Raw genomic sequence first — 14,982 nt, 5'->3', positions numbered from 1 at the left:
TTTTTAGGGATCATATAAATTCATACTGAGGATGCCCCAGTTGTAACCATCCTGCAGATTCTGATGCACAAAGCTTAAGCTTAGAAGTAAGTGACTGCTCCTGCTTAATGCCTTACACATGCTGGCAAACTGAGGGCTTTGTTCCAGCAGTGTTCCCCAGTTTCAGCCAATTTCAAGATGTCTGACCACTTCTGATCAGCTTCCCATCCTACCTCTCTTTGGTATACACAAAGAAGTGCCATTAGATTGCTCGCCTCCGGCTATTCGTAAGAGCCAGAGAAAACCCTCTGAGGCAAGGTATGTGAGATGAGAATCCTATGTCTGGGAGGATAAGGAACTCTACCATACAACTGACTTTCTTGTGAACTGTTGTATTTATTCCTATGAAATTATTCAAAAATGCGAAGTTATTGCAATAAGTTTTTTCACAAACTTAAAAAAAAAGAAAGTAAAAGTTTAAGAAAAAAAATGAGACAGACATACCCCATTTACAGAGGAGGATGATGAACTTCAGCTATTTGTAATACAAATTACTCTCATACTGCCTGCGCAGTGTTCCTCCAATATGATCTGGACTACTTTTAAGGATAAGAGTAGAATAGTTTCCATCCAAATTACATGTTTTGGGTCTCAGCTAACAGTTTTGTTTGTGAAAGTGAGGATGCAAAACATTTAGTTTTCAAGAAAGGAAAAAAATGGACTTCAAAAGCACAAAGAAGTAAAACCAATGCTCCCATGAAAAACGCCGCTACATCACTACCGAAGTATTCATGGACTGAGGCTCTGTGCCAAACTGCAGTCCAAAGGAAAGTTCATAGGCAGTCCCTAAAAAACCCTGAAATGGGGTTTGCAATGAAACGCTTACACAATCTTTACCATTACAGAGGGGTCAAAAAACAGATACTGAGCACTCCTAGACACAAAAACCCCAACTTTTAAAATTTGTGGTTGTGTTTTGGTTCCAAGATGAACCAAAATCAGTGTTTGTCATCAGCTGGGCAACAGAATCTTTTCCAACCAGGTGATGGTGCCACTCCAGCGGTCCGGTTTTCCCACTTTCCTCCCTTTTCGTGTCTTTTACCATTCAAAGTAAAAGTAATAAAGACAGATAGCTCTGCCACCATCTTAGCAAGAAGTCTGGAGAATTTCAGTGATGTATGCTCTATTCTTCTGCCCACTTCTATTGCCGTTTCTTAGGTAGGTGGGATCAGTGCTTGAGTCCATCTGTCAGGTTAGCCCACTGTTACAAACCGGCTTCCTTTGTTCTGAGACAGTGCTGTTCTTTGCTCCTTCAGGATCCCAAAGCGTTCGTTCAATGTCATCCCCGTCTGAAAAATAAAGTCATTTCCCCACAAACGTAAAAGATGTTAGGTTAATTTCATCAGAGTAATGGAAACAAGAATAATTTTTTCTTCATTGTGTATCATCAATTGACTTCTTAATTGCTTCACTTAAGACTAAAAAAAAAATAAAAATTTGATTTCATCATTTCCTGCACCACTTAAAAATCAGATTGAACTATACATCAAGAGCTAGCATTTCTCAGAATTCATCCAGAACAAATGGTACACAATGTCAAGACTGAAAGTGTACTCAAAATATCGTAAGTTAAACTGAGGACAGACAAACTGAAAAAAGGAACTTTCACTACACCCATCTTCCTGTAAGAATTCCTTCAATGACAGCACTAAGATTGCTGTACCACATCACCTGTCTTCATGAAACCTGTGAAAAGTTTCAAGGCTTTACTAACGTTACCACATTTAGGTTTTTTTTTCCTAGATGCATAGCAAAAGTTGCCTTATAAATTCAGCTGTCAGAGTTCCATGCAGGTTACACAACTGAAAGCAGCTCATCCCTGAATTACGCACAGTTGCTGATTCAAGCACAGCAGGAACACCAGAAGGCTTTTAGAAATATTCAACGTTTTAAATCCCATTTAAAGCATGTCAGCTTGCAAGACATGAGCTAGAGGAACAGGAACAGTGAGTTTAGTTACTTGCTTGAAGTTACATAGCAAATTAGTGGAAGAACTGGAAGGGGATAGTCACCAGTTCCCTCTTTCTGTCACTAGTGAGTCTAGGAGGAAAATGTCTGGCTCACTGACTTTTATCTGTCTTGAAACTACTTCCATAGTTAAGGAAAGAAATTGCATTTACCTGTTTTCCAACACTATTAATATCAAACTGCAATGGAACTCCTTTGGGAATCTTCTTCTCTTCAGATTGGTCCCTCTTCATCAGAAATGGTGGCACAGGCATACGAGTTAATCGTAATTTCTGGGAACTGTGAAAGAAGAATGTTACAAGGGACAGAGCAAACAGGCATTCTATGGAACAATGCCTTAATATTGATAGAGGTACGAGTTTTTCATCGAGTCATTTGATCAGGCTGGCCGAATAGCCGGAGGGCACAAATTCAAGAAGGTAAGTCAGGCAGAAATATAAAACGGTAGCATTTCTTATTGTTATCAGACAGCAAGTGTCCTGACAGGAAGTGACCTTATCTTTGATCTCTCAATCCTACTGACAAACACATAATTTGCAGTTAATTATTCCCATAATAAATAAAATTCGGTACAGTATTCCTCACAGATAAAGTGTTACTTATGAAAAAAGCTATTAAAGAGATTTTTAAAACAAACCACCTCATAAGACAACAGCACCATCAACTTCCAAAGACAAATACAGAAGCGCTTTCTTTAAGCACAACTCTAGCAGTATCTTTCTGAATCAGGGAGGAACTATTACCATCACTCGTCAACTAAACGCTCATTCATTTTCATTCAGGGCAGGAAAACAACTGCAATATGGTCTGATTTGGGAGGCAGACAAGGTGAAATCTACCAGCCCACCACTCTTCAACTCTATACACCACATCAAGCTCAGAAACACTCAGAAAGGGGTCAGATTTAGAAGTCTTCACAAGAAGCTGTGAACTTGAGGTCACCTGAAACACTATCTGCAAGGAACTTGCTAAATGGCTCAGAACAGCGATTTCAGTTACATCAAGAACACTTCATAACTTTTTTGAAAACTCACATTGGGGTTATGATTGCTCCTGGGTTATCAATGGACACAGTCAGAATCCCTCCACTGGTGGTGGAAGTTCGCCATCTAGTTTGAAAATACAGAAATCACTTACAAAATCATTGCAGAAATTTCAGTCAGAGTATCTATAGAAGTATGTCCAAAACACTGGCTAGTAAAGAACGTAAAAGCTTTCAGAATACAGGCCAGTACGGAGACTACATGCAGTCAAACAATCTACAAGAAGCTCAGCTATTGATTCTTGTACCTTTACATTATCTAAATCTATTCAGGTGAGTGCTGATCACATGCTGGCAAGGTGCACCAGAACTACAGCACGGACTGAAATGTTCACTTTTTTAAAACATTCAGCTTCCTTGCCACAGATGGGGCCAAACGGTCCTCACAGCAAATCAAAGAGGTTTTGACTGCAGATCTGTGGCACACGCTGCTTTACTCAGCCTGTTGAGTTACCAACAAAGAAGTCAAAGAGCCTAGCAGGCACAGAACAATATGGGCAGAACACGTCAGGGACAGCTGAAAGTCCACCTTGTGACCTGCCTCGCTTAATTCCAAACTGTTTCATAGGCTTATGCGTATATTACATAAAACGGATATTACATCAAGAGCTCAGGAAAACATTGAACATTTGAATTTTTCTTCCAGTCTATGCAGTATTCATAAGTGGCAGAGATTAGTCCGATCCTCTAAAACTACCACTTTCCCCCTGATTCCTGCAAGCGTTTTATGCAAACAAATTCCTTCCAGTTAAATCAGAAGATAATTTAGGAAATAACTGAGAACAAGAGGAGGATCACTGTCACTCAGTTGATATGCCTACAAGGGAAAAAAAAAAAGTCCACAGCATTCAATTATCATAGCCAGGAAGGCAGAGCTAAAACATGAATGGTATGAGTAACCAAACTGAAGTTTTCCAAATTAAATACTTACTGACGAGTTCTCTTTACTGTCTGATTATCAAGATCATCTGTTGACTGCACTTGGGCCTGCACCTGAAAACACATCAATACAGACACTGGATTTGAATATTGTTTCAATTCCTATTGTAGCAGCTGGAAATACAGAAGTTCAAAACTAGAAGTTTCAAGCTGTTTGTACACTCTGCACAAATGGGGTTGTACTTTCAGAGGGACTTCAAAGATAACTATCCTTATTGCCTTTGTAAGACTTTGGAAAGAAATTACAAACAAAATTGTCAATGACAGTAACTGAACGAGTAAAGACATGGAAACATTTTTGAGGACTAGTCAGCAAACATCCACTTTTTACCAAGATACACCAAAATGTTACCAGGCCAGCAAGAAAAACCTGGCTAGTTCCAAATCTGACCAATGTTAACATACACAATATCCAATATGTATATCTACTAAGACCCACTGCTGTTTTAAAGGACTTTGGTTTTGGTTTTCCTTCTCCTGATCCCATCTGTAGTTCTGCAATCCATGTAGATGAAAGACAGCCGCTACCTATATTCACAACGATGGCAGACGTAGAATGAGGGCACAAACGGAAACCGAAACATCACTTATAATTCACTGCACACTCTATTCTCTCGATCTTACTCAACTAAAAAATCCTTAAGTAACTAAAACAATAACTTAGATAACCAGAATAAACAACCTCAAAAAAACCCAACAAAAAACCCCAGTCAGATTCTAAAAACGTTTCTACTCTATCCTTCATCTGAAGCCAACTTTTGAAAGCTGCACAGTGCTTTCTAGCATTTAAAAGGAAAACGAACAACTTCTAACTATCCTCAAACACTAAGACAAGTTCCATGCCCCTCTGAACAGTCCAGCTACACTGGAACAGGAAGCAAAACTTGAGAGAGGACAAGTACAGTTCCCTAGAAGAATCTGTGCCGATTTCCCAGTCCACCTGAAGTTTCCACTCAGATCTGATATTCAATGTTGATTCATTAGTATCAGTGTTATAGGTTAGCTTAGAACCTGTGGCATGATTTTGTTGTTGTTTTCAGTAATTTTTATTACCTTCAGGCCTCTTCTAAACAGGAAAGTTGCTTGACGAGTGTCTTTCTGTTGATTTAGTTTGTTTCCAATTCTGGCAAAAGCAGACGGCACGTTATTCCTGTAATATTTATTAAAATATAGTTATCGAGGGCTCCACAGACAACATCCTAGAGAGACCATTACGAAAGTCAAGAAACTGCCTGATACATCCCTAAGGACACGTGCAATGGTGCCTCTTTAAAGCTAAATATTTTGGTTGCAATAAGCTTCTCATCTACCAGGAACTAAACACATTACTCATACTTCTGTTACATAGAAGCCTAGCACTCCTACATCACAGGACAGCATGGTTATTAATTCTGCTTTTTACTTTGCTCAGTATCCTCCAGCACTTCAAACGCTGCTGATTAGAAGGAAAAAAAAAAGGAGCAGTCTTGATATGTATAAAGTTTGTTTACAGTTTCCACAATAGTCACATAGTGAAAATTTTCATTACGGAGACCAGCTAAGATGCAGTTCATAGCAGACATTTCATTCCAGCACAAATAAAACATGCAATAGCTTCCATGAAACTGAAGATGGCACCAGCTTCCACAAAGGCGTTTTATTTAGAAAGTTCACTAAACTATGGCTGTCGCTTCAAAGCTACTGAAATCCCTGTTGGCCATTTCCATACAGGCTGCCTACCAGTTAAATGAAGGTAGAATACCAGGTGCTCACAAAAAGAAGTACTTCCTGAGTGCTCTACATGATAATAAATATCTGGCTTTGTATCAAGACCACGTTTGTCCCATGCTCAGCTTCCACATTGGTAGAACTTCACACACGATGGTCTTGACCGTATTACTATGGCCAGTACCTATCGTCTTCTCTTGGACTCAGTCCTGTCAAACAAGACTCACTACGCGAAGCCGTTCAAGAGGATTTCAGAAAGCAGACTTGGATTTTACCTTCTGTTCAGAGGGGCAGGTCTCCTGAGGGCTGGAGCTTGTTTTCTCTGCATTTCAGATTGCCTCTGCAAGTTTGTTTTCTTTTTCAAAACTGGATAATTCCGCTGTGCGTTCTTAAAACAATATATATTTAGCATATATGTATACTGTATACACTAGAACAGTTTTCCTTCCATTTCCATTTCCAAACTGCACATAGAATACATTTGGCTTTGCCTACCCCTCACAGCCTAGTATAATTTGAAAATATCTTCTACACTTTCATGAATTCTATATTCCCCTCATTACTAGGGAAAAAAAGCAATAGCAGAGCTTAGCAGTTACTTTTTGATTACTGTATCTCCCTAAAATGACAAAACACATGCTCCACACATCTTTAAAAATACTCCTCCTCACACATCCAAAAGCAATCCCTATTCCACAATACTGAATGAGATGGTGCAAGCAACAATGCGCTGGAGGAGTACAGAAGAGGGAGCCTACTGAAGGAGTTAAGTATTTTGCAAAAGCTTCCAGTTCTGTTACAGGCACATGCTTAACACTTGCATGTTGGCTAAATAATTGGTTCGTAACAAAGCAGTGCAAAGACAAGAAATCTTAAAAAGTGAGCTTTTCTTGTAAAAATACAGTAACTACCTCCATACTTGCGCAGAACATACTTCTGTACATCAATTTTCATGACTTGCAACCCAATTAAGTGTTAAAAAACACTTTCAAACCTAGTCATTAACTAGCCCCCTCGAAACAAACAAGAACTCGGCTCACACATCAACAATGTCATAAAAGGTTGTACCAAATGTCTCTGTTTTATATTTCAGCAGCACAGTTCTGGAGCCACTGTGCTTCATTCCTTCGATCTGTTCTCAAACGAACCACTGGAATTGCATTCATTACCTTCTCGCTAAGTGGCTGTCTGTTCAGAGAACTAGTTCCTTTGCGTGCACCCACTGCCTTCTTGGCTGCCAAGCCAGTTACAACTCCGTAGGAACGCTTCTTCCCCGCTATCTTCTTTCTGCGTCCCAAACGATTTTTACCATAACCTGCAACAAGCATGAAGCGCTCAACAACTCTTACTGAAAGAAAAAGCTTAATGCTTTAAGATGCTATGCAGGCGACGCGAGTTATTTGGCTGTGCACTCCAAGCCTTAGAGCAGAAGTTATCACTACACTTGAAGACAATTTTGTCATTCAGTTATTTTAGCAGGTCTGGCCCAAGCCCTAGCACAAGAATAATCAGCTTCTCATATAGGTCACAGTTGTGCTCTAGTTCATGGCATTAATTTCTGTTGAAAATCTGTTATTTGACATGTCTATGGGGACATTAAGAGTCATTCTGGCATAGAAAACTACCAAAATACTCCAAAACATAACTTTGTCAAGTTTTGAAAAATACAAACCCAAACCAAACCAAACAAAAAAACCCACCAGCTCCCCACCCATTCAGCAAACTTCAAATTACCAGTTTAATTTAAAGAAAAGAAAAGAAAGCAACTTCAAAGCTTATTTATTTAGATCAGTGGTTCCCAATTCATGACTTAAGAAAAAAAGAATACAGCAACTGGCCCAGAAAACCATATTAAACAGCATATGAATTACATCACATTTAAAGTGTTTTCAATTAGAAGTCTGCCTGGCAGTCTGGACAACACTGAGAATTGAAAGCAGCCCTTAAATATAAAAGGCTTGTTAAGCCTGAGGTCTGTAGTACAAACATCTGAAATCTCCAGTTACAGGGGTTTGGCTAACCCTGTCTGGACACATTTAGCTTCACGCTATGAATACAGACCATGCTTCAGTTTTATCCCCAAGTATCATCCCCTCTAGAACCTCACACCGCAAGATAAATTTAAGAGTAAGCAGTCAGCTCTACAGCAACAGACACATCTAGCTTTGACACATCTGACTTCACAGCATCGACAATAAATCTGCGCTTCTTCATGAGACAGGAGCCATCACGTGGTCAGAACCCAGCTTAGATAAATCTGCCATGGAGAAACTGCTCTGTGCCCACATCTTGTGGATGGTTAGCAAATGCTCTTCTTTTCAAACAGAAAAGCTGAGAAACAAGCTCACTAAGGCTGAAAGGGACCTCATGAGGTCTCTGGACCAATCTCTGCTCAAATAAATTACAAGCTCAAAGTTAGCTCAGGCTGTGCAAAGTTTTGTGCAGTTGCATTCTGCGTATCACCAAGGACAACTTTTATCTAAATAGACAATGCTCTTCTCTCTGCTTCTCCCCTCAAAAGCTGAAAAGAGTCTCAGCTCAAGTTCCTTTCTTCTTTCCAAAGAGTTTGGCAGACAATTCTAAAACCGCAAGGAACTGAATGTTGTTGATCATTTGTGGTTTCTGTAGCCGTCTACAAAAACCAGAGGATTTGCTACTTACCAAGAGTAATTTCAATGGCAACGGAGTGGCAATAAATCTATTGGTCATAAGCTACTAATAACTAAAATGCTCAGAAGAACTATTTAATTATATCTTCTGCTCAAAACCCAATATAAACAAGGTTTGCTTTCAATGAGAGAAAACGTGTGGAGCTGTATAGAAGGGAGCAGCTAAAGCTGTTCACAACATTTCAACATGTCATGAATCTGGCAATTTTGAAAAAAAAAGTTTGCTTTTTCCTAGAACAAGGGCAGACAAAGAGGGAAGGTTCCAAGAGAGAAAAGTAACGGCCAAGATATTTTTTCACAGTTTTATGTTTGCAGCTCGAGTTCCTCCTAAAAATTCTAAATCCTAATACTTGCTTCTTTTGTGCCCTTTAGATCATAAACAATTGCATTTCACAACTGCAGTCATAAATAGAAGCCTACACGTTGGATAATCTACAGCTTAAATTCACTTACTCTTTCACATACACAAATATTCTTACACTTGAGGATGACTGACGTAAAATATTTTCCTGCACTGTCATCAATTTACTCAAGACGCACAAATTAAGTAGCACTGCTACGCGGGCCTGCACAAAAAGCAAAATTCCTGAGAGCCCTGAGCAACATGACGTCCCACTGGTCGCCAAAGACGTTTGTGTCTGGGATGCCAAGTACGAACTGCTGCTACAAGAAATATTAAGCAATGACAAAGATGAAACGTGGATCACTGTGAATACAACAGACAGATGGGCATTTGTTTTAAATGAACGCTACTAAACAAGCAGTTGCATGTATTAACTTAAACACTTCATTAGCTTGGGCTGAGGTGGTAAGGCTTTCTGATTAGACAGTATTTTTCCATATTTTGATAATCCTGTGTTAAAAAGGTACTTTTCAAAATTAAACATAAGCAAAATAAGTCTATATTTCAAACAGGTGCTGGCCATGTTTTGGACTAAAAACTGTGAATCATTTTCAAATATGGCTCCTGCTGTATCAAAAAAAACCCTGACAGTTACTCGGGGAATCCACGGTAAAGCTGTTATTGTGCAGTTTTCCTTCCTTCACTTTTGTATTCCACTGTAAAAACATTGGCTTAAGGCGGCTGACATGGTACTTCCTTTGCATCCCAAGGTCTTAACAAGAAAAGCCGACTCAGACACTCTGCACTATTCATTTACATATCCCAGAGGCAGCACTACAGTCTACAGTAACAGCTATTGTGAAGAGGCCTACTAGGAGAATTCTACCTAGCAAATATAAATACGCTAGCTCTTTTGCACAAAGCTCTGGCAAGGCATCCACATTTCCTAATATATAGCCTTTGGCATAAGCACGCTTTCTATCCGTCTCTGAGACAGGACAAAGTATCAGCACAATTTCAAAAATTAGAAGAAATTTAAAAAAATCAGAAAGAAAGCAAATCCTTCCTTGAGTCAAGAGAGTCCTTCAAGCGCCTATGCTCCTCGTTGGCCAAAAACGTCACTGTTGTTCTCATACTGAACCAAAATCAAACATAAATGGATCACAAAGAACTGAATTATAATCAAAACTGTGTGTGACACTATTTGAAAGATACCTGAATTGACCATGTCGATCCACACATTTTCATTAGGTTACATTTCAGCTCAGAAAAAAAACATTGCACAATCCGCATTATGTTTAGCACACACACCTTTCTGCTGTTGGATTCCCCACTTGGAGCCTGGTGTCCTGAACTGCCGAGTTCGATTCTGCTGAAGCCCTCTTTTAATTTTGGGAGAATATTGTTTTCTCTCTTCTTTCTTGTTCAGTTTAATTATATCATCTGTAAGCAGAAAATAAAAGAGAAAGATTTGCCACATTGCAGACATGTTCCAGTTCTGAAGAAAAAACCCTAGCACGTTGGAGTCATGGGAAACAGACCAGTTAATCTTGCAAAGCCAGCACATACAAGTTAAGGTTCCAGAAATATCTCTAAAACATATCCAGTCCCTGTTGGTTTTACAGTACTTCCTTTATAATATAATTCCCTAGTCAAAGAGAAGCAGTTGCATACGTCCAGAACATCCAAGAGACTTGAAAGATCGTGGCATTCTTCCCAGCACGAAATTTAAAACTGAATTACCACATTAGTTTTTGTACACCATTAAAAAGAAGGCAATCCCATCTCACTAACAGACTTTGCAGATTCCAGACAAAAACGTCAATTCAAGCCTTAGTTCTTTCATCCTAAGTCGCTTAACACAAAAAAAAAAAAAAAAAAAAAAAAAAAATCACACAGAGAGAACTCAACCTATCAGTTATCTTCATATGTCCACTGAGGTTGAGATGATGGGAAAAAAGCGAGCAAGACTTCTCTCCCCAGGCATTTGCAATCCAAAGCAATGATCTTATCTACTGTCCAGGAAAATAATGTTGAACAAATTATTAACTGGTTTAAGAATACGTGCAAGACGAACTGATGAAAAGCAAACAGCAGGTCTGCCAAGTGCAAATCATGTCACACCAGTTTGACTTCCTGCACCGATCAGGCAGCTGGCTCACGAGATGAGAGTAAAGCAACGGATGTGGCATGCTTTTATTTGACTGTCAGCTTGTTTAGAAAAACACCATAAAGGAAAACGTCAAGTTACATTTATTACATCTAGATCATAAGAGCACAACTGATAAAAACATTATGTTTCAACAGGGATCTACAGTAAACATGTGGACACCCTTTTTTGAGTCAGGGAGAGATGGGAATAGGTTACCATGTTTAACAGAGTTCAAACAGATTTGGATGGGGTAAAACAGAGAAAACAACATTAAAAAAAAAAAAGCAACATTGTTCTCCAATGTTTTATATCCTGCTGAAAAAAAGCCAAGAGAAAAATCAGCTTACTTTGCTGCAAAAAGGACTGAATATTCAGAAAAAATATTTTAGGATAAGGAATACTGATATAGGTCACTCAGGGTTTGATTTCTATAGAATCTTCTTTACCAAAGGGATCATCCCTAAAGGAAGGATTCCCAAACTATCCTTTTTATGTGACAAAGGAAACCAAAGTCACTTCAAAATTGTATACAGGTCCAAAATAGCAGAAATGATCACTGCCAACAGCAATATTCAACCAGGAGCATTATTTGAACTTTGCATCACTAATAAAGTGAAGTTCAACAAAAAATAAAACTTCCAAAATTGTTAGAGCAGAACACGTAATTCTGTGTAATGGCTGCTTCCATTCCTATGTGCCTGTGATACAAAACCACTGCATTCAGAGAGCACAGATCCTTGCATAATAGTTCATCTACTCCATCTTAGATCCCATTTTTGCAAGTTAGCTGTTGCTAACACAGGGTTACAAGTTTTTAAACAAAAGAACTTAAGTTTCAGCTATTCTCTTAATTGGGGAAATAAAGGATATCTGGGACATACACATCTGTTAGCTGAGACACACTGAAGCACTCTCCTATCTTGCCTGAGAATGGGATCAAAACTACAGCTAGAACAGCAGAATAATCTGGGAACATTATCAAACTGGAGGCTTAGCTTCAGATGAGCTGCATGTAACACACTGGCAACAAAAATAAGTTTAATCTTTATTCCTACATGAGAAAATACTCAACATTAAGATCTAGATCTTAAGGTTTCCTAGCTTAATGTTGTGTTGATTTTTTTGACATCGCGACAGGTGTGGGACTGCATCTTATCTTTGCTTACATCACACCATGCAGCTTTGACTTGGGGAGAGTAGCTATGGATGATGCTGTTCTCAAGCAATGTCACCCTCGCAAGGAAATGTGAGTGGGTGTGTCCCTTAACAGCTTCTTAAACAAAACGTCACCATCACACCACATCAGCCCTTTGCAACCTGCTATTAGTCAACGTCCAGGACATGCAGTAGCGGTTAACTGAAAGGTTAATTTGTCCAAGTAAGAAACATTAGAATATATGAAAACAGAACTGGCCACTCAGAATCAATAACTCTATTAATCTTCGTAACCTTGGAAACAAAGATTCCGTATGCTATACTATAAGTAAAAATAGATTTGTATGAATGCTGAAATGCTACTCCATGTTCAGACAAACTCTAAACACCATTTCACAAGTTGTCTCTGTTGCCAAAACAAAGAACTCCACCAGATGATTTACAGAAGGAAAAATTGTACAAATCCTCTTATTTTAAGTGGTCCACAAAGGCTGAGTCTACTGTTAACATTTGAATCAAACTGCGATTTCACTTTTTGAAGCACGTCTCCTGATAGTACCTATCTACCATGCTCTGGTAGTGTCATGGAGCAGTCTCAGAGCATGTAAACCCAATTTTTTTTGATAAAACTAAATTGAAGATGTACTCCAGGAACACACCAAATGTGTCCCCAGCTGTTAAGGGGACTCAGCACACAGGACCAGAACAGAACTACCCTGAGATACCTCTTTGAAACACATATATCTGGCATGGACATCCGTTTCTCAGATACACCCAAGAGACTGCAGATCTGTAATGAGGCTGTGCAACTTCCTAGCACACACACAACCCATGGGAGGACAGGGGACAAAGGTGTAGATTGTCACAGGCAACTACGTGGTAGAGACAACATCGCGCTTGATCCGACTGGTAAAGTACTGCAGAGGAGTTACAAAGGAGACTTGTCATTACCAACTTCCAAACCTGGGAAGAAAAAAAGGCAAGGCCGGCTCAGCAGCAACCTAACCACTCCCGCCCCTGCAATTACGAGCCCTGGGACGCTTCCCCAGGGCTGTCAGCAAAGGGCCCGAGCAGCGCGGGCCTGACTGGTGCCAAACGCACGCAGCACCCCGGTGTTCGTCCTGCTCCGAACACTCCCGTGGAACAACGGGGACCGACCCCGCCGAACCCGAGCGCTCCCTCGGTAGGGACAGCGCCTCCCCAGGCCCAGCCCGGGGGAGCCTCGCTGCTCCCGCGGCCGCAGCCAGGCCGCGCCTCCCGCCCCGACCACGACGGGCCCGCAGGCCCCCGAAGCCGGCCTCGCTCCAGCTGCAGCAGGGTTCCGCCCGCCTACCCCGCCCGACCCGGCGTAGCCGCCTCCCTACGCCCCGCGCTGGTTCCGCCCGCGCCGGTGCCCGCCGGTTCGTTCCGCCCACCCCCCACCCCGCAGCGCTTGGTTCAGCCCGCGCCCCCCACTCTCCTCCCCACGGCGGCGGGCCCGCGCCTCTCTCCTCACCCAGGGACATATCGATCTTTTCCAGGCTGTCGCTGCTGCCATTCCGGGCCCCCGCCGCAGCCGAGGAGCCTGAAAGCGGCGCCGCCGCCCCGAACCCGCTCATGGCTGCCCGCAGGACCACCGCCGCCTCCCCTCGCCGCCTCAGCCAGCGGGCTGCGCGCATGCGCAGGGCGTGGCCGCGCATGCACCGCGGCCGTGCCCGCCGGCGTCGGCAGCTCGCGCATGCGCAGAAGTCTCCCCACCGCGCTGGGAGCGGACGCCCGCGCCGAGCAGGAGCTGCCTTTCTCCTGCAGCCCTCTCCCGGTCGGGAATTGGCGCGCTGCCCCCTGCCGGCGGGGAGGAGCAGGTACAGCGGCGGTGGGGGCGGCCTCGCCGGGGCGTCGCAGCCCCGTGCCCCCGCGGCGCCTTCATTGCCGCAGCCCACCTGGCTTCTCCAGGGACAGCTGACAGCGGGTGTCCTTGGGAAAGGTGAGGGCTGCCCTGCCGCGTCGGCCTGGGGAGACGGGAGCTTGGGGCCGGAGAGTGTCGGGGGGCACTGGGAAGCAGGGCCGGTGGTGGTGGCGGCGGGGTACGATGCAGCCGGTGGCCCGGGGGACAGGGCAGTTGTGCCGCAGGGCACGAAGTCGTGGGCTGGCCGGAGAGCTGGGTGGGGAACAGGGTGTTCAGCTGAGAAGCTGAACACGAGATGACTTTGCCTGCAATCCCAGTGCAATTAAGAAAAATAACCTGTTCTCTAAACAGCTAAACCAACGCAGGCTGTTTCTAACAGAATTATGCCTCCAAACGTCAAACAGCAGGGTCCAAACCAGGTTCCTGTTTCAACATACCATGTCAGATTTAAAATCAGTGCTTAAAACCACAACAGTTTGACTACTGAAGCTTTGCTTTCTTTGGGTTCTTTTTAGAGTTGTTATCTTCTCCAGCTTTTGGTCAGAAAGCGCTCCAGCGCAAGCACTTTGCTCCGAGGGCTGACGGTAACCCGGCCGGCAACTCAGCCTCCGCGCGCTGCGCACCGCGTGTCGCTCGGGGGGTCCGACGGCAGCGCTTGCCGACGGCGCGCACCGTGCGCCCGTCCCTGTAGGGGTGACGGCGGCCGGAGCGCGGCCCGCCTGTCCGCCTCGCCGCCCCGCGGCAGCGCCGGCAGCCGCGCCCGGCAAGAACCCCGCGGAGAGCCGGTGGCTCCGCGCTCGCCGAGTCACGCACGGCGCTGACTCACGGGGCATTCCGCTGAAGGCGGAGGACACCGAGGGCCGCGCAGAGCTCACGGGGAGGAAACCGAGCCGAAACGCCCCTCAGGGCGCCCGGCGCAGCGCATGGCGGAAGCTGTAGTCCCCCCGCCGCGCGGAGCCTGCCGGGCCGCCGCGGCGCATACCGGGAGCTGTAGTTCGTGGCGGCGGCGGCGATTCGGGGCGGGCGCTCGCCCCCACGTGACGGTGGCGCGGCGGCGGGCGGCGGCGGGGCCGCGCGCGCCCG

General features: G+C 43.4%; 1 protein-coding gene across 1 annotated transcript; it reads right to left on the bottom strand.

Annotated features, from left to right (window-relative positions):
• Positions 1-1,074: 1,074 nt before the first annotated feature.
• Positions 1,075-13,672, bottom strand: FYTTD1 (forty-two-three domain containing 1). Its single transcript, XM_086618279.1, has 9 exons — positions 13,510-13,672; positions 10,019-10,150; positions 6,865-7,010; positions 5,971-6,083; positions 5,042-5,138; positions 3,981-4,042; positions 3,042-3,116; positions 2,160-2,286; positions 1,075-1,328 (listed from the first exon to the last, which is right to left on the bottom strand). Exons 1-9 carry the CDS (start codon positions 13,670-13,672, stop codon positions 1,233-1,235), a joined length of 1,011 nt encoding a protein of 336 aa, XP_086474405.1. The 3' UTR covers positions 1,075-1,232.
• Between the last annotated feature and the right edge of the window lie 1,310 nt (positions 13,673-14,982).

Source organism: Tauraco erythrolophus, chromosome 11, assembly GCF_009769465.1.
Source record: "Tauraco erythrolophus isolate bTauEry1 chromosome 11, bTauEry1.pri, whole genome shotgun sequence".
Taxonomy (NCBI): Eukaryota; Metazoa; Chordata; class Aves; order Musophagiformes; family Musophagidae; genus Tauraco; species Tauraco erythrolophus.
This window is presented reverse-complemented; position numbering and strand designations above follow the sequence as displayed.